This window comes from Tigriopus californicus, chromosome 6 (assembly GCF_007210705.1).
Source record: "Tigriopus californicus strain San Diego chromosome 6, Tcal_SD_v2.1, whole genome shotgun sequence".
Taxonomy (NCBI): Eukaryota; Metazoa; Arthropoda; class Copepoda; order Harpacticoida; family Harpacticidae; genus Tigriopus; species Tigriopus californicus.
In genome coordinates this window covers 6,749,032-6,766,067 of record NC_081445.1, presented here as the reverse complement: position 1 = coordinate 6,766,067, position 17,036 = coordinate 6,749,032, and the positions used below count along the sequence as shown (strand labels likewise).

General features: G+C 43.9%; 3 protein-coding genes and 1 long non-coding RNA gene across 8 annotated transcripts in view; 1 reads left to right on the top strand and 3 right to left on the bottom strand.

Moving 5' to 3' along the window:
• Positions 1-5,288, bottom strand: part of LOC131882483 (transmembrane ascorbate-dependent reductase CYB561-like) — a 37,046-nt gene extending 31,758 nt beyond the window's left edge. Inside the window, exons 1-2 of one of the 3 annotated variants that reach the window (XM_059229633.1) lie at positions 4,172-5,288; positions 3,609-3,831 (exon numbers count right to left, since the gene is read on the bottom strand). In XM_059229633.1, the coding sequence (XP_059085616.1) occupies positions 3,609-3,831; positions 4,172-4,799 (851 nt within the window). In that variant the 5' untranslated portion in view covers positions 4,800-5,288. The remainder of the gene's footprint in view (positions 1-3,608; positions 3,832-4,171) is intronic. The other 2 variants (XM_059229631.1, XM_059229632.1) reach the window with 2 other exon arrangements.
• On the top strand, positions 10-3,480 carry LOC131882487 (uncharacterized). 3 transcript variants are annotated; one of them, XM_059229641.1, is made up of 3 exons: positions 10-653; positions 718-1,140; positions 1,208-3,480. In XM_059229641.1, the coding sequence occupies exon 3, from the start codon at positions 1,982-1,984 to the stop codon at positions 3,350-3,352; it is 1,371 nt and encodes a 456-aa protein (XP_059085624.1). In that variant the 5' UTR covers positions 10-653; positions 718-1,140; positions 1,208-1,981; the 3' UTR covers positions 3,353-3,480. The 3 variants fall into 3 exon arrangements, with proteins under 3 accessions (XP_059085624.1, XP_059085626.1, XP_059085625.1); XM_059229643.1 differs by having other exon boundaries at positions 1,208-1,897; XM_059229642.1 differs by lacking the exon at positions 10-653 and having other exon boundaries at positions 663-1,140.
• A 1,101-nt stretch (positions 5,289-6,389) lies between the features above and the next one.
• On the bottom strand, positions 6,390-9,264 carry LOC131882486 (probable citrate synthase 2, mitochondrial). The gene is made up of 7 exons (XM_059229640.1): positions 9,092-9,264; positions 8,790-9,020; positions 8,589-8,720; positions 7,867-8,255; positions 7,507-7,660; positions 6,955-7,303; positions 6,390-6,876 (listed from the first exon to the last, which is right to left on the bottom strand). The coding sequence occupies exons 1-7, from the start codon at positions 9,146-9,148 to the stop codon at positions 6,776-6,778; spliced, it is 1,413 nt and encodes a 470-aa protein (XP_059085623.1). The 5' UTR covers positions 9,149-9,264; the 3' UTR covers positions 6,390-6,775.
• A 5,204-nt stretch (positions 9,265-14,468) lies between these two features.
• Positions 14,469-16,616, bottom strand: LOC131882605 (uncharacterized). Its single transcript, XR_009373506.1, has 3 exons — positions 16,289-16,616; positions 15,556-15,709; positions 14,469-15,429 (listed from the first exon to the last, which is right to left on the bottom strand). It is a non-coding gene; the product is annotated as an uncharacterized LOC131882605 (long non-coding RNA).
• Between the last annotated feature and the right edge of the window lie 420 nt (positions 16,617-17,036).

Sequence of the window (17,036 nt, the reverse complement as noted above, 5' to 3'; positions counted from 1 at the left end):
CACTTAGTACCGGATAAAGAGAGGTTACGTATGTTTCTGTGGTGTCCTATCACAATGAATGGCACCATGAACGGATCGGTTGACGACAACGAGGATCTTCCGGAGAGTAATTCGCCTGATCTCATAGTGGTATTGACTTATGAAGTGATCATTCCCATCCTTGGAGGCTTTGGCATTGTTGGGAACTTGCTCAGTTTCTTTGTGCTCCGTAGAAAGAAGTTCAAATGCAACATGTTTGTTTTCCTCCGGGGATTGGCCATTTCTGACATATTTTTCCTGATCTTCACCCTGCAAGTCTGCTATTATGCCAGTGTCCATGGTTACGTGCAAACAGAGGGAGATCAAGGGCTTCATGTCTCGTCCACGTCAAAAGCTCTGGAGAATTACATGTTCAATATTTTACCCTCACTCACCAATGCTTTTGGGTCCTGTTCCGACCTCATTGTTACTTTCTTGACCTTGAATCGGGTACTGGTTATGCGAAAAATTGACGAGCTTCAACGAGAGCTTTATACCAAATGGATGATTCGAGCCGAGCTGATGGCGATATTGGTGAGCATCATTCTCCTTCAAGTGCCATTTGGTTTTCAGTATAACGTCATCCCATGCCAAGCCTTGATTTGGAACAATGACACCACGCCTTTTCCAATAGAGTAAGTCGGTTTACAAATCAAGTACGATTCTTGAAGCCTGAAGTTCAATGAATCACTTTTTCAGCCCTGATTGGGAACCAGATCCAGACTGCTGGACAATTCAGCCATCAGCTATGAGTGAAAGTCTTACATGGGAGATTTTTGTGGTTACTCATATGGTCATGGTGCGGATCCTGCCCATCATTATTGTGTCAACCATGAACGCGTGGATGTATTGGAGACTGCGGTCAATTGTCAAGCAAAGAGAGATGTTCAAAGATCTCAACAAAAAGAAAGCCCAGATTTTCCGACCAGAATCAGAGGTAGCCAACAATGATATCCCAACCATTTCGAGGTTGGTGGATCAAAATTTCACAAGCGGGGATGAGGCCACAATTTTCCAAGGAATTGACAACAATGCAATTAATCACCAACCCACAACGGTTTGGCCCTTTCGTGTCAAACGACCATGTGCTAAACCCAAAACATGGATTTGCCGATTCTTCAGGTAGTTTGCTCGAGGTTGAGTGACCGTCTCGAGATTGATCATTGCGTGTTCTCCACCTCGCTTTCAGTCCCACTTTGAAACGAAATACCACTGCCCGTGAAATCAAGCGGAGCCGTGTCCTTCTCCTCATTGTAGCCAGTCACGTCCTCTTGGCCACGCCGTTTAAATGCTTGAGCATGATCTACGTCTTCGTTCCCGATTACTGGTCCAATATTCCCGCTCGGTCGATTCCTGTGTGCGTGGCTCACGTACTTATGGTACTGAATTATTCAATTAATTTCCTGCTGTATTGCATTGGGAACAAACGGGTTCGAGAAGAGACCATTGCAGTTCTCTTTAAATGTCGCAACTTATATTGGGGTAGCGATCCTTAGCATCAACTATAATGACTTTTCCTACGTTGACGTCATACCCATATGAGTAAACTTGTCAGAGAAGTAAAAAAAGGAAATAATTCCATCATGGATAATGGAACGAGCTATCTTATCTGGAAGGTTGTATGGGGCTATTTGCTTCATTTTTCTCTCCCATTACGCATTACTTTTTAGAATAGGATAAAAGAGCGCGTGTCTTCAGTTATTAATTCGGATAATTTACAATTAGACCATTTGAAATGAATGCCATCTGTTGATATTGCCGCTATGAATACCTTAGAGTATCTCTTATAACTAAATTATTTTGAATACCTTCATTTGTTGGACCTCTCGTTGTCTGTTATGTTGACACAACTAATGTGTGTGCGGATGGATTTGTTCCAAAAATGGACTGGCAGATAAGAGCACTCTGTTCATTTTCCCCAGTGTCAAGAATGACCTCGAGCCCGAAGGTTCAGACGTGATCAATGTTTTACCAATTAAGTGAAGAGTATTTCTGGAACTATTGCGTGGTTCTGCCAATTATCTCGGCCATCGGGATTATTGGGAACACGGTGAATTTGATCGTTCTTCAGCGTGGAAACTTCAAAGGGTTCATGTTCACCTACATGCAGCTCCTCTCCCTCACAGATATTGGTTACTTGTTATTCACCGTCCAAGCATGTATTTTCACTGATTTGGGCTACTTCATTTCCAAAGACGGAATAACTTCCAGTAGTTATGCCCTCATTTTCTATGTTTGGGTTTGTTTGACTCCACTGTGGAACACATTTGGGTCAGGGTCCGACCTCGTGGTGGTCTGCATGACCATTTCCAGGTTTCGAATCCTACGGGACATTGACAAGATCAATCTGTGCGAATGGAGTAGGAAGAAGTACCATGTCAAGCAAGTAGTCACTGGGTGTTTGGTTCTCAGTTTCCTGCTCCACTTGCCATACTTCTTTCAAGTCAATGTGATCCCATGCCCTCCAGAAGAGGAAGACCCACCAAGGCAAACTCTAGAAGACCATCAAGACGAATGTTGGACGCATGCCACTAGTGATATCACTCAGTCCCTGTTATGGGCGATCTACGGCTACGTTTACCTCGTCATTATCAAGCTCTGTCCTTTACTTTTGATCTTCTCGTTGAACATTGCAATGGTTTTCAAACTGCGAAAAGTTTGGAAGCAAAGGCGAAAGCTTCAAGCTCGAACTCGAAGACGAGAAGAGGAGCGAAAACGCCTCCAGCTTGAACGGGAAAAACGAAGACGAGTTGAGGAACGAGGTGCTGAGATTTCCATCGTGACAACCACCGCCAGACAAATGATGTCGATATCAAACACCTTGACTGTCCCAGGGTTGGTTTCGTGTGATGGCACGAGTCCCATGAATTCTGAAGAAGAGTCTGGAATCACATCCCGACGTCCATCTCTTATGTCAACTATGGACAACTCATCATCTCGATTTTCAAAGGAAGCGAATCCAAAGAACAAAGGGAAAAAGAAAAAGATCGCCTTATTTGGAATGCCCAGCAAAGAGTCGAGAAAGGAGCTCAAAATGAGCATTCTCCTGATTGTGATGGCTGTGAGCCATGGTATTTTGACGACGCCTGGAAACATTTCCTACTTCTTCTACACGAACCTCCCTGATCAATGGGAACAATTTGAGGATCGATCTCTCTTCAAGAGTATAGCTAACTCCCTAAATGCTTTGAAATACTCGAAGAACTTCTTTCTGTACTGCATTACCAATCCTGACATTCGGAAGGCCACCATTGACTTGCTTCGAACATGCTTTGAATACTTCCAATGTCGTGGAAAGACAGCCATAATCAGTGGAAGATCGGTCACTGGATGAACGAACATCTCAATCTGTCGCCTAACAGGAATTCTGATGCCTTTTTCATGATCATTGTTGCCGTCCGATCTGCCATTTGATGTTCGATGCAATCATCAATAACAATGAATTTCCAAGGCCCCCAATTATGTTGGCCCTCTTAACAAAAAATGTCCAAGAAGTCGGAAGCTTGAGTAGGGGCAAGGTCGTTTATCCTCATTAGCTTTAATTGCTGCAAGGAAGTCATTTCCCGGAGTGTGACTTTTTTCCCACTTACCTGTTGTAATTGAATTGGGCCTTGCTTAGAGCTGAATTGAATCCCACTTTGTCTGATCTGATTGAGTATGTAGTGCCATTGCCGTTGGGTGTCACTGTCATTCCATTCGCCATGGAAGCCTCGCGACCTCTCATGGTAGATGCTGAGCTTCCAGATTGTGGATAGCGGTGATGAAGATAAGTTCCATTAACACCTCCTTTTTTACTGCCAATGTTCGTCTGACCTATTGGGCAGATTTGTTGTTGAGCAAGCAATGCATTTGAGTGTCTTCAGTAGTAGCTAAGGCTTAGATCATAGATCATGAGTCGTTTACGATGAAGTTTATAACCATATAAGGCAAAATCATAAAACTGATTCCGACAGTGTAATGAAATGACAGACATTCAGTTGGGTTGTTTTTTTTCCATTCAGACAGACTGGGATTAAATGCGATTGCCCCTGAGTGACTTGCAATGTATGTATCTGTTCTCAGAAAGTAAGATGTTTATGAGGCTATGTTTGCTTGTTAGACCAAATTGAAACACCACTGACCAAATGCATTGCTAGAGAAGGCCTGCAAATACCATTTCTCGACAATCGTGCATCGCCACCAATAAAGTTATGATGCGCAGTCTGAAGGTGAAAAGATGGCCTGTCCTTGGTCACGGTGCCGTGCCAAATTGGCCCACTTAAAGCTCGATGAACTTGAGGTCGGGTGAGAGATTTCTGGCCCACTTGGGGGTTGGTTGGAGCATATCCAGGATTATGACTGATTTGGCCATAGTAGTATGCGCTTGATTCACTTAAAGACGTGTTCCTTCTGGTGGGAGGTAGCCGCGAGGGCTCAGGGAGGCCAGAGGTTTCAAAAGACGGATTACTTGAGGACATTTTGCTTCTCATCGAACTTGATTCCGTGGTAGGGCTGAGATATTGTGCAGAGCCCAGAGACGTGGCCGTTGACATTTTCCTGTCGTCGGTGACCCCACTTGTCTCCGCATCCATTGTTCCCAAATTTCCACCAACACTGATGGTAGACACGTGTTTAATTTCGTTGGAATTCAAGTCATAGGAGCGAAGGGTCTCGTCCAGGAAAGCCACTTCCTCTGGGATAAAAGGCACTAAAGGGTTGGTCGATTTGCCGTGAATCAAGTTGGATGAGCTTCTTTGGATGGTTGACAAAGGCGTGGACACTGTGTAATGATTCCGCGCCATGCTTCCCTTTGATTTGTTGAGCGTGTGTGTATGGTGCGTCTGTGTCTGTGCGTGTTTTTCTTTCTCTAACCCTTGCTCACCATGATCACTCACTTCACTTCACTAAATCACGAGCAGAACGAAACCAGATCTCGCGTAATGGACGATCATGAGTTAAGAGCACCAAATCGGTGATTGTGTTCATCAGCAATCTTCATGTTCAAGAGCTGTCCTAAATTCAATGTCAAAGTGTGCCTCACAACTTGAGAATCGACTCAAGTCTCCATTACTCGGATTACCATACCCTGGCTTGAATTCCTGATGCCAATCAATCCCTATGAGAGAGCTCGATCAACAGGCCGTCGTTGAAACGAACATGCTTGAGCCACTCCGGGTGTCCTCGGCGAGTGATCCGAGATGATGGCCCGGGCCTGGTAAAAATCATCGATGAGAAAATTGCGACCATCCAACAGAAACAAGCCAGAAGACGGAAAAATGTGTTCAATCAGGACTCTGCACGGGGATTGGGAGCTCAATCATTTCGCTCTGCTCCTTGATTGCAAACAGACCGCGACAATCGCCGTTCGTCCATTCACAGTCACTCCATCATCGCTCCGCGCTACATGTTAGGGAACGCAGAACGGACTAGAGGGTCTTCCTTCATCTTTTCAGGACTCGTACGCCGTTTTTGCGTACGGACTTCACGATCTCGATGGACTCTCAAAGAGGGCTCTCAAATTATTGTTCTGCATAAGACAGGAGTTTTATTACAAGATGAGGTCCCGTCAGCCGGCACCTTTATTTTTCAAGCGAGGCTGACTTCTGACGTGGACATACAAGTCGTTAATGTTCTGGAGACTACTACTTTACTCTAGGAAGCCAAATGGGCAATTATACCGAGATAGGATAACCCAGCCAATCTCAGTCTGACATTCATGAAAGATTCGATTTGAAAATGCGTCTATTTCGCCAAATGAGGATAGATTCACATTTTAATCTGTCCAAGTAGGACCAGAGAATTTCAAGTTTGCTGGAGTTTCTCACGGCAATGACCATCAGCAGAATTTTAACCCACTAGTACACACAACTACATACTACATGCAGAGAGAAAGAGAGAGAGAGAGAGAGGAGACTCCTGAGTTCACACGAATCCAATTGCTACGTTCCGAGGACCAAGGATTTTTAGACAATGCATTTCGTGTTTGGCTGGTTATACCTTTCTGCTCTTCACACATGCGGTTGGTTCTCTTTTCCAGTATTCCAGAGGAGGTGCGATCATTTCGTGGGGTTGCGTCACCAAATCCAAATAGCTTGCCACAACCAACTGTCCAAAAATCGGCGCTCGAGTTAACAAGAGCCCTCGCCTGCTGCCAGTCCTCCTTAGTGTCCTAGGCCTTAGGCACTGGTATTTAATACCGTTTTTCTTGTGCTCTTTAGACCGACTGGCTGACTGACTGGCTGGCTATGAAATGCAAACAAATTTCTCCATAACCCTGAGGTCCGAGCGATTGGAACGATTGAATAACTGAATGAATGAATGGTTTAGCAATATTTGTTTCGTTTGGACGTGAGCCACCTTGGAATTAGGGAAGTCAACGCAACGGCGGGAACTTGTCACAGAAGATTCAATTCGTATATTTCTCTTTCTATTAATAGCATCATTCAATCTTAACCCCGAACATTTGCATAATTGACGTACGCTTCATGAACAACTGGTCACATTCACACGGGAGAGAGGCACAAATATTTGGTATTGCTTCTCCTTCGTTCAAGAAATTACCTAACAACAAGACGTGTGTATGATGGTGAAGGGAGGAGAGTTAGAGGAGGGTTCTCTACAGAGACAAACGCTACTGTCAAATATAATATTTTGGTTCTGATTCAGCCAAATTTCACGCCGGAACTTGAGCTTTCCTTACTAAGAAACGTACAAAAGGATACGGCTTCCAAGTACTCGTTCTTCTTTTCTCGTTCATCGTAGCTGCGTCAATTCCATTTTAAGCCTTCACCAGCTTCTTGAGTCCTTCCGTGGACATGGACTTGGGGCGTTCCAAAGGCAAACCAAGAGCACGGTCCCAGACCAAGGAGGAGCACACGCCTACGTGGAGAAGATCATAATTGTCAAAGATGTATGCCTATTGATTTTAGATGACGGGGGGTTTCTTCTCCAACTTACCTAATGCCCGACTGACACCGAAGAGAACAGTGTAGTAGTTCATCTCCTTCATACCGTAGTACTGGAGAAGAACACCGGAGTGGGCGTCTACGTTGGGCCATGGGTTTTTGACTTTGCCAGTTTCCATAAGAATGGGTGGCACCACAGAGTACAAGTTGGACACCAGCTTGAACAATTTGTCATCAGGCAGATGTTTCAGAGCGAACTCTCGTTGACACGTATATCGAGGATCAGTCTTGCGAAGCACGGCGTGTCCGTATCCGGGCACCACTTGTCCGGACTTGAGAAGACCCCACACGTATTCCTTCAATTGTTCGTCGTTGGCATCCAGGCCGATGTCTTTGGCCACCTATTGGACAAAAACAACGTAGGTCGGGTCAATTAGGATCCATGGGCTATTTCGGGCAATTACAAGCTTATTTTGAATGAGATCAGAGAGAATTTGGTTTCAAGAGAGTCTTCTATCGAAGACCCTTCAAGTAATACATGCTTAGAGCATCATGTTAATAATCAAGGTAGGACAAAGATCAATTTGGGCTAGGGTGCACTCACCTTGGACAAGAAGACGAGGACCTCTTGATTAGCCAAACCGTGGAGAGGTCCGGCCAAGCCGCACATGCCTGCGCACAATGACAAGTAAGGATCGGACAGTGCTGACCCCACCAAATGGGTGGCGTGGGCAGAGACATTGCCTCCTTCGTGATCGCTGGAAGTGACAAAGAAGACTCTTATTACTTGACATTTCTCGTGCTCCACACCCTTCCGAGGCATCGTGGATGGTGATAGAATTTCAGATAATATTGAGTGTCTTAAAAGCATGGCATTTAGCTCATATAATGTAGGTAAAACGTGAACATCATGTTTAGCGGATGACTGGAAGTCAGTGGCACTGGAAAGGCAGGCTACTCTTACGTGTGAATGGTCAGGTAGAGACGCATGAGCTCGGTGAACATGGGATCTTGGTAGCCGATCATCTGCGTGAAGTTATGTGCCCAATCCTTCTCGGGATCAATGGGAGCGGGGGTAGCGCCATCGCGGTATAGGTTGTTGTAGATGGTGGCGGCTACGACGGGTAATTTGGCGATGAGGTCCATGGAGTCCTCGTATACGGGGTCCCAGTACTTAGACTTGTGGAGGCCGTCGGCGTATGCCTTGGCAAACTTGGATTCAGAGTTCAGAGCGGCGATGGCGGCGGCGAACTGGGACATGGGGTGAAGGTTGGCGGGGAAATTGTTCAACATATTCACCACATGACTGGGCAGAGCGGCACGGGCCGCCCACTCCTTGGATACCGATTGGACCTATAATACAAATAAAAGTCGGACATAAACATTGGCGGTGACGGGGCGAAAGAACGCCCTATGGAGTGAAGCGAGTGGAACATCAGCCAAAGGGTGAAATCATGGGTTTTGATAGTCATATAATGTAGGTATGGTCTCCATCATGTGTTCTCACAGGCATAATTCGATCATTGAGATCTCGGCATAGCATTTCAACGTTCCCACAGACTCATTTGATCTGGCTTTCGTCGGCCCAAGAAGGGCGGGTCGAGCTCAGTCGAGTCGAGGACAGGCGAGCCAAAGCATGCGTCTCCATTACGTTGTGACACCCATAATCGGATACGTCCAAATTACCTGGGCTTCAGTGGGGATCTCGCCGGTCAAGAGGAGCCAGAAGAGCCCCTCGGGGAGAGGCTCCTGACCGCCGGGGGCCTTGGGCAACTTATCTTGGCAATCGGGAATGGTGAACCCGCGGAATCGGATGCCCTGAAAATGGAGTTCATCGATTAATCTCTAGGAAATCAACGCCCAAGAGGCGTGCCATGGTGGACTTACCTCATCGGGATCCAAGACGCTGGTCTCGGTCACGAGTCCCTTCATGCCCCGCATGCCGCCGTACATCATGTCCACGGTGATCTCGCCCACCTTGGTGTTGCCGTGGCTCTGACGGAAGGCCTTGACCTCGGCTTGGAAGGGCCCAATCTTGGCCTCGAAGGCGGATTTGAGGTCGTCCGAGGCATGACGGACGAAACCAGCCGCAGCCACCGGACCCGTCGACGAAGCCAACTGAAACCAGAACCCGCCAATCAGAAGTCATAACTCAGAGAGATGGTGGACCGGATGCGGCTGAGCCTTACCTTGGCCTTGGACAGGAGGAAGAGCGACTTCTTCGAGAGTTGGGTGCACATCGCCATGTTCGCTCGCTCACTAACTCGCTCACTCACTCAGTCAGTCAGTCAGTCCGTGAAGCTCGATCAACCCACTGAGGAGACTGAAAACTCGTGGAGGCTGGAACTGAGCGTGGCGGAGGATGGAGGCACAATGGAGTCACAATGGACGCGCACACGCACTCACGGCCGGAGACACACACCACCGTTCATCCGCCCAGCAGCTCACTCGGCGGCCACTCTCTCAGTCAAGGAGGACAACACGGGTCACGTGATCAATGACCAGATAATACCAAGAAAAGGGAGCCCAACAAGGTGAGCATGGGATTCAGAAAGGCCGAGGAATAGCTTGGTTGGGGCAGAGTAAGTCCATGAGCCAGCATTGATCCCAGTCAGATTATTTGAAAATTAATAGCTGACTCGTTTGGTTTACCTACCTAACCACTTGAAACTCGCTGGAAATCTGGAAATGGTTGCCTGGGGCAAAAGGGACGGCCCTCCATGTGGGCTGATATCCGAGCCAAGCTGGTCACGTGGCCATCTTGTCAGCTGACAAACTAAGGGATCTCACGCCATCTTGCGTTCGGATAAGAGTGGGGGGAAAAGGAAATGGCTTCTGTCTAAGGCATGGTTGAATGTTGGACAACACTGGGCGGGTGGTCGAATAACCTGGGCTGGGCGGGAGTTCAAACACTGCCAAACCAACCAAACCCCAATAAAGCTGAGATCCCATCAATTTCTGGCTTGACCCCACCCGTCATGATTTTAAACCTACCCTAGTGATTGTTCAATGAGTCAAAAAAATTCGTTGATCTGTATCAGGAAAAGTTGTCAGAAGCCTCCTTGACAGACTTTTAGCTAAATCATATTTTCAAATCTAGCACTGGCACCTCCGATCCCATGAACTTGTTGTAAAAGGTTCCAGATAAGGCACAACAGCTAGTCAGTCATTTCCAAATAAGCTCAACACTTTTGTATTGCATTTAGATTTAAAGTATATCCTTTACAATGGGCTTTCAGAGGGATTTTGATTTCTTTGAAAACGGAATCTTTATCGAGCAAAAATTAAATCTTAGAATTAAAACGATTCGAAAATTTCCTCTAACTATATGCAAAATCAGTCTCACATAGAAAACAACAATTTTTCCGAACTGTTTGCTTGACGAAGTGGAGCCAGCTCGTCTCTATATTCAGGGCGCTTAGTGCGAGGTAATGTTGGTTGGAAAGTCCTAACCCAGCCATGGGGTAGGACTTAGGAATCGATCTTTGAATTCTTGGCATTCCACAAAAAGGCCCATGCAATATGCACACGATTATAGTGGATTAAAATTCTTGAACGATAATTCAAGGCCTCGGAAAAGAGGTCTTTGGGCTTGGCACTATTCACTAACGTCAAGGCACCAATATTTCACCAAACCATTTGCGCTTGATGAAAAAATGTGTTGTACCCTCCAAACCATACCTAAGTCTTGCCACAAGTACTAAAGACTTAAAGAATAAAAAGAAAAGAAGCAGAATTAGATGAAGCGAAAAGGAATACAAGAATAACATCTACCAATTGAAAAATAGGGTGTTACGTATTTGGGAGAACACTGTTTTTCTGCTACGTATTTTTTTCTTCTCAGCGAGCTTTTTCAGTTCACACGCTCAGCGAACATAAAAAATGTTTCCTTATCAAATTATCATCCGCTCAACCACTGACCGGTAGAGAGAAAAACCAGTATGAATACGGACAATCAACTTATTCAAATGTACTGCAAAAGCAAGTTTCTGCGTACAAATTCGATTCAACTCGATCAAAATATTCGAGTTTGGCAGTAAGTTAATGTTTGCATTACATAACAACTGCGGTACGAACACTCGTCCAACAGTTGCAAATATATACAAAAGGCTCAAGTGTTATCTCGTTGACATACAGAGCTTCAAAATGAATGATCCTAGACAAAAAGCTGTTCTTTCCGTTTATTCAGTAGTTGAATTTTCATTTGACAGAATATCAAACTCCTAATCATCCATAAAACCATCCAACACGTGGTTGTCTTTTTCGATTTTTATGCATCTGTTCTCGAATATTTGAAACTCAGGACGGAATTAAGTAGCTAATAAAATCAAAATAATGAAAGCTAGCTCCACCAATGTATAAAACTATAGTGATACATATGGCAACAGACTTTGAAAGAGATTCTTGTTCACAACTGCCATTCATTTCAGTCGACGTTTGAAATCACATTGAAACAAGAAAGTCTTGGGCCATTCATGTTTCCCTCATTCTATTGTTCCATTGAGTCTCAAAATCTGGAGTACTAGACCCCTACCGGCTCAATTGCGTAAAACAGAAAGCAATATTGCATTATTTTCCTTTTGGATATTTTTGAAGATGTGTTATAAAAGATACCTTGTGCACCTACTTCAAATGCTGCATTGTCCCAATCTTCTAGGTTTGTCGCAATAAAGTAGTTGCTCTTTAATTCTCACATTAATCCTGCTCCTCCTGTTGCCAAAGGCTCAAGCTTTTCCTGAAAATGCAACTAGAATCTCAAACTTTACACACAAAAGAGCAGATATAAAAATATTTCTATTTTAGAGGTCTCTTCAACCAGAGGAACCAAATTTGATCTAGAAACCTGCATGACTTAGGGTATTAATTTGGGGGTCTAAGTTAGGAGACCATTTTGAGGGCTTTTGAATTTTTAAGATTTTGAAATAGTGCAATGTATTGAAACCTTTGGCAATTGCTTAAAACTTTTGCAAAAATAGTTTCACGTTGTCTTTTTATGTGTCTTTTTTGCTTTTAAACAGTATATCTTTGCGTTTGAGAATTTTTTTTCGTGCAGAAAAAGTTATTCTATGCTTTCAAAAAATTGTTAGTGATTATTTCGCCCTCAAAAAGAATTTTATTTCCGAGCCCTACTGATCAGGGCAGGAGGCACCATGGGCAGGACAAGAACCTGCTACCTAGGGAGGGCACCGCTGGAAGATATTAGGATATAATTTTCCTTTTCATCTTCATGTTGTCTGGTATGGAAGGCAAAATTAGCCCTTACTGACCCCCAGAACGAGTTGTTTTGAAAAGTTCATTTGCAAATTTTTGAGCAAATTAGGTCGATTTTTTATGCAGATTTGGGGTCAATAAATGCCACATTTATCTGAAAGTTTTGGCCGGCCCTAGTTATCATGTAAACAAGACTTGCTCAAAAATACAGGGAGGGCCCAAAAATTAAAATCCTCTACATATATGTAAATAAATTTGTCTCGTTTTTATATGACAACTATGGCAACTGTAACTATTTTTCGAAAATGAATTAGAGTTTTGTGAATGAATTTCATGACGAACATTTGAAAAATCCACACAAATATTGGACATGGACTCAAAAAGGCAACAGCTTGCGGATCTACTCCATGCCTGCCAACGTCAAGTTGACATTACGTAGGGCCCTAGTTGACATTATGAACTTCTATTATCCAACTTTCCATTATGAAAGGCTATGGTCTAGAATGTTAAAAAACACCTAGATGGGACTGGCGATGGGCAAGCAACATCATGGAGGGGCTGATCTTGCATCAATAGGTTAAAGGTCTTGACGAGAGCAATCAAAGGCCAGATCCGGAGAAAATCCATGAGGATCAGTTCGGAAGTTGGCCAAGGAGCACAATGTCAGCAAAAGACACTGAGGAATGTTGTTGGGGACATCAGGGTGAAATTGTGAGTTGTCATTGTTTGCCAGCTAATCAGTCAGTTCTCCAGATTGAAACAGCTGGAGAGATGTGACAAAATCAACTTGTTTAACCCTTCAACTCTTTTGTAGTGAACCCGAATGGCAGCCTATTAGCTTAAAGGACCTCAGCTCCAGGGCTCCCATCTTTAGCAACAGAGGGCTCAGAAGTACAAGTTGTCCTACAACCAGACAAAGCAACTCCTCACACCCCAAAGAAGACTAAGGCTTGGCAGGAAGATAACTTTATATTCAGATCTGGCAACTCTTTGGCCAAGGGCTTTTAGCCCCCCAGCTCACCACATATGAATTAATTGGACTTCTCAATCTCGGCAGGGATAACGTAGGTGGCCAACAGCAAGTTCCAAAGTTCAATCAGTTCATCGAAGAACACCATCAGGGCTGCCTGGAACACAATGACTTAGGAACACATTGTTATAGTGTGCAGAGGTTTTAGACGTCCTGTGTCTTGTGGTTAAAAATGAGGGGGTTCATTGAATTCAAAAGTATGTAAGTAATATTAGAATTTACTTTTAGTTAAAAAGTTTTTTATAGTGGCTGGTTTAGCCAACATGATTGACGAATCATTTTTCAACCAAAGAGTTTTTTGTTTGGGCCTACCCTGGTCCAAATTTTGAACTACTCCCAATCGCCACTAAGAGCTTATCATTGCCGCCTATTAATGGAATAATGCAGATGGATGTACATTCAGGGCTTGAGTCAAACCAGCTATTTGTTAACTTATATGCTTGTTGTCAATGTTAAACTACATGCAAAGAGACCCAGTTGTTGAATACGCAGTTTTCTTTTATGAGAACCAGTTTTGAAGGTGTAATTTTTACTTGAAACCATTCAGTGCCAAATCTGACGTGAGGAAATGGTCTTTCTCTTCATGAGAGGCTAGAAATTTACGTTCAGGTTGATTTGATACTTATTTCTTTTATTCCGTCAGTTCCCGCCATTTGTGTGCATGTGTGAAACCACGTTGGTTTTAACTCTATTTGAGAAGATACCAGATATGGGCACGAGATGACCAAGCTCAACGTTTTGATAATCCCGAAATAAATCCTTGTGTGAAAACCCCATCACATTGAATTTAGATAAAAAGAGCTATTTTAAATAAATGGAATACATAGGCATTTATGAACAAACAACACTTTTTGTTAAAGAGATTTGAAAAAAAATCAGGCAATAGAGTTTCAACTTTTTCCCTAAAATTTACCAGGATTCTTCAGGTATCAAGGGGTAACTGAGCCGTGGAAATTAAACAGGTGTCTCACTTGGTAACTGACTTGGCAACGGGGCTAAAAGCAAAATTAAATTCGTCGTAACAGGGCCAAAATTCAAGCTCATGCAAATCCCAATATGAAATGAATCAATCCTATAGAGTAAGATAAAGCTATACCTGGAGATTAGTTGCTTATATAAGTGGTTCAAGAGTTGGTTCTGAAAATAAAAAATGAGTCAAAATAAGGACAGTAACGTTAAGTTCCTCCTACTGGTAAAGTCAAATCCTGAGTGATCATTGATCAGTGATCAGACTCAGACAAAAATTGTTGTTCGTAGGTCGAGCAGAATTTCGATATGGTTGCATTAACCGGTTTTACTGCCATTGCCTCGTGAAGTAGCATGGCTCTGATCAACTGATGTATTTTATTCTTCTGCTCATTATTGTGAACACACAGGGTCACCAAACACTCTCCCTTCCCTTAAAATTAGCCGCTGAATAAATCATAATGAATCAGGAGCAAAACCAATCGGAGGAAAGACATGACATGACGACCATGGAATGCGAGAGCTGAAGGAAGATGTATTACATGGGACCGAAGGTTTCAATCTATCCACTGATATGGAGTATTCTTTGCCATCTTTCAGAACAATAAATACTTTCGATTGGAGTTTGATGTTTTCATAAGGACCTTGATAGGCTGGTTCGAGTCCAACTTTGTTTTCGGCTCGAATCCACACGTGAGAGGCCGAGTGTAAATTAGACTTTTGGGAAATCTTTGTGGTTCCATGGCGCTTTGGTGGTGAAAAAGGAATATTGTTAAGATAGGCTATTAGTTCTCGTATTTCTTCTCTTTGGTTTCTAGTGCCCTTAATAGTGTCGAAAAAAATGACACCAGGTAGTCTTGATGAAAGACCTAAAGTCATTTGGGCAGGGCTATGACCGATATCAGGGTTGATGTTTGAACGGAGGCCCAGTAGAATTATGGGTAATCGTTTTAATCAGGAGTCGTCGGACGGACGCGTTGTTTTTATGGACGTCTTCAAAGTGCGGTGAACTCTCTCGATCATTCCATTAGATTGTGGATGGAAAGGCGTGGTAGTCCCATGAGAAATCCCAAGCGCAGACATTATCCCAGACCACAGTTCAGACTTAAACTGGCTACCACGGTCTGATATACCCACGTCCTGGTAAGACCAATCATACCAACCCAATGGAGTACTTGTTTAACACATTCTTGTGTTGTGAAATCGCTCATGGGGAATGTTGCTGGCCATCGGGTGTACCGGTCCATGATTGTAAACACGTAGCGAGATCCTTCACATCGGGGAAGTGGTCCCACAATGTCAACGTGAATGTCGGAAAATCTGGAAGTTGGTGGTGGAAAATGATCGATCGGGGTCTTGATATGAGATTGTACTTTGACCTGCTGGCAAGCAAAGCATTCTCTCACAATCCGTTAAGAATCGGCAGATAAATTTGGTCACACATACCGATCAGAGATTAGTCGACGGGTTGCGGAAATTCCAGGATGTGATATGCGATGTAAAGTTATGATATAAAGGTCACGAACGGCTGGTGGAACTAGCAATCTCGGGTACTGTCGTCTAATACCACACAGGGCTGATCGTTGTCCCGGGAAGACCTCTGCAAAATACAGATGCTGAGAAATATTTTGCTTTAATTGTGCGATCCAAGGCCATTTTGAATGTGCTTCAACAACCTCTTTTGTTAGGGGATCGTCAAGTTCAATGACCGATACGCTTATGGGAGATCTAGAGAGACCATCAGCAACGATGTTTTCAGACCCTGGCACGTATCGAAGATCCGAAGTAAATTGGGCAATGTAGATTAATCGTCTTGTTTGCATATCAGTTTGCGTAGGGTTATACGTAGTTGGACATTGCTCCAGTCAGGGGCTTATGGTCCCTAATCCATCCCCTCGATAAAGAACTTGAAATGCCGGATGGCCAAATATATCGCTATCGATAACAATTCACGGTCAAAGCTGGAGTAGCACTCCTCCGAGTTGGATAACTTTTTGCTGAAAAAACTTACTGGCCTCCAATGACCCTGTAATTCATGTTCCAAAACTGTAACAACTTGGGCCCACTTGGTAGGCTCAGTTGTGATGTTGGCTTTGGTAAATTCGGCTTCAGTTTTGGCGAACCAGAGTTCAATATGATTGCACCATAGGGAAGGAAGCTTCACTGAGGCTGCACTAACCTCAATAACCGGCTTGATATCGTCGGGGGTAGCCATTTTGTTGAATTATTTTTCCAGTCACGTCGGGGTCACCATTGACGTAGCATGCTTCTGATCAACTGATGTATTTTATTCTTCTGCTCATTATTGTGTATACACAGTGTCACCTCACTCGGTTCAACCCTTTCGCACATCCAGACGGTCAAACTTCTGCAATATCTGCTCGACCTCAAAACGGCATATTTTTTTCGAAGTGTAGTGATAAAGGCATTCTAACCGGTTTGCTACCTCTTTTCAAGATTTTTTGAGCAGCTCGTACTTAAGTAACTATGTTTTAGCTTCGAGCAAAAACAGTGGCTTGTGATTGTCCAGGCAAATTGTGTGTGCAGAGCATTCGATTTCAAAAGGATAAAAGTTCCCCCTTTCTTACCGTTAAGAACCCAATTAAGAACAACTACACGAGAGGACATGGCATTATTGAATATGGCCTCCATCGTCTCTAGTCATGGCTTACAATCGATATCTGATATCTTACGTTGGATGATTTTTTCCAGAGGGAGACAAAGACTTTGTGCAAGAGTGCACCCTACATGTACTGTATGCAAATGTTTGTGATCAAACGAGTTCAAGTCAGGGAAGCTGGGGAGCCATAAGTCTTTACACAAGAAGAAGTGTAGTATATTAGCACGAGCCATGCCTGGGTATTCTTATTGTTGTGGTAGGGAGTTCCATCTTGCTGCCAGACTTAGGGGATTCCTGTTTGGTCTTG

Bases quoted from the DNA above. Each gene is read 5' to 3' on its own strand.
- LOC131882486 (XM_059229640.1), bottom strand. From the start codon at position 9,148: ATGGCGATGTGCACCCAACTCTCGAAGAAGTCGCTCTTCCTCCTGTCC. The intron at 8,721-8,789 runs GTAAGTCCACCA...CTCCATTTTCAG, and splicing joins GCGTCTTGGATCCCGATGAG to GGCATCCGATTCCGCGGGTT. The intron at 6,877-6,954 runs GTAAGTTGGAGA...TTCTCCACGTAG, and splicing joins CGGTGTCAGTCGGGCATTAG to GCGTGTGCTCCTCCTTGGTC.
- LOC131882487 (XM_059229641.1), top strand. From the start codon at position 1,982: ATGTTTTACCAATTAAGTGAAGAGTATTTCTGGAACTATTGCGTGGTT.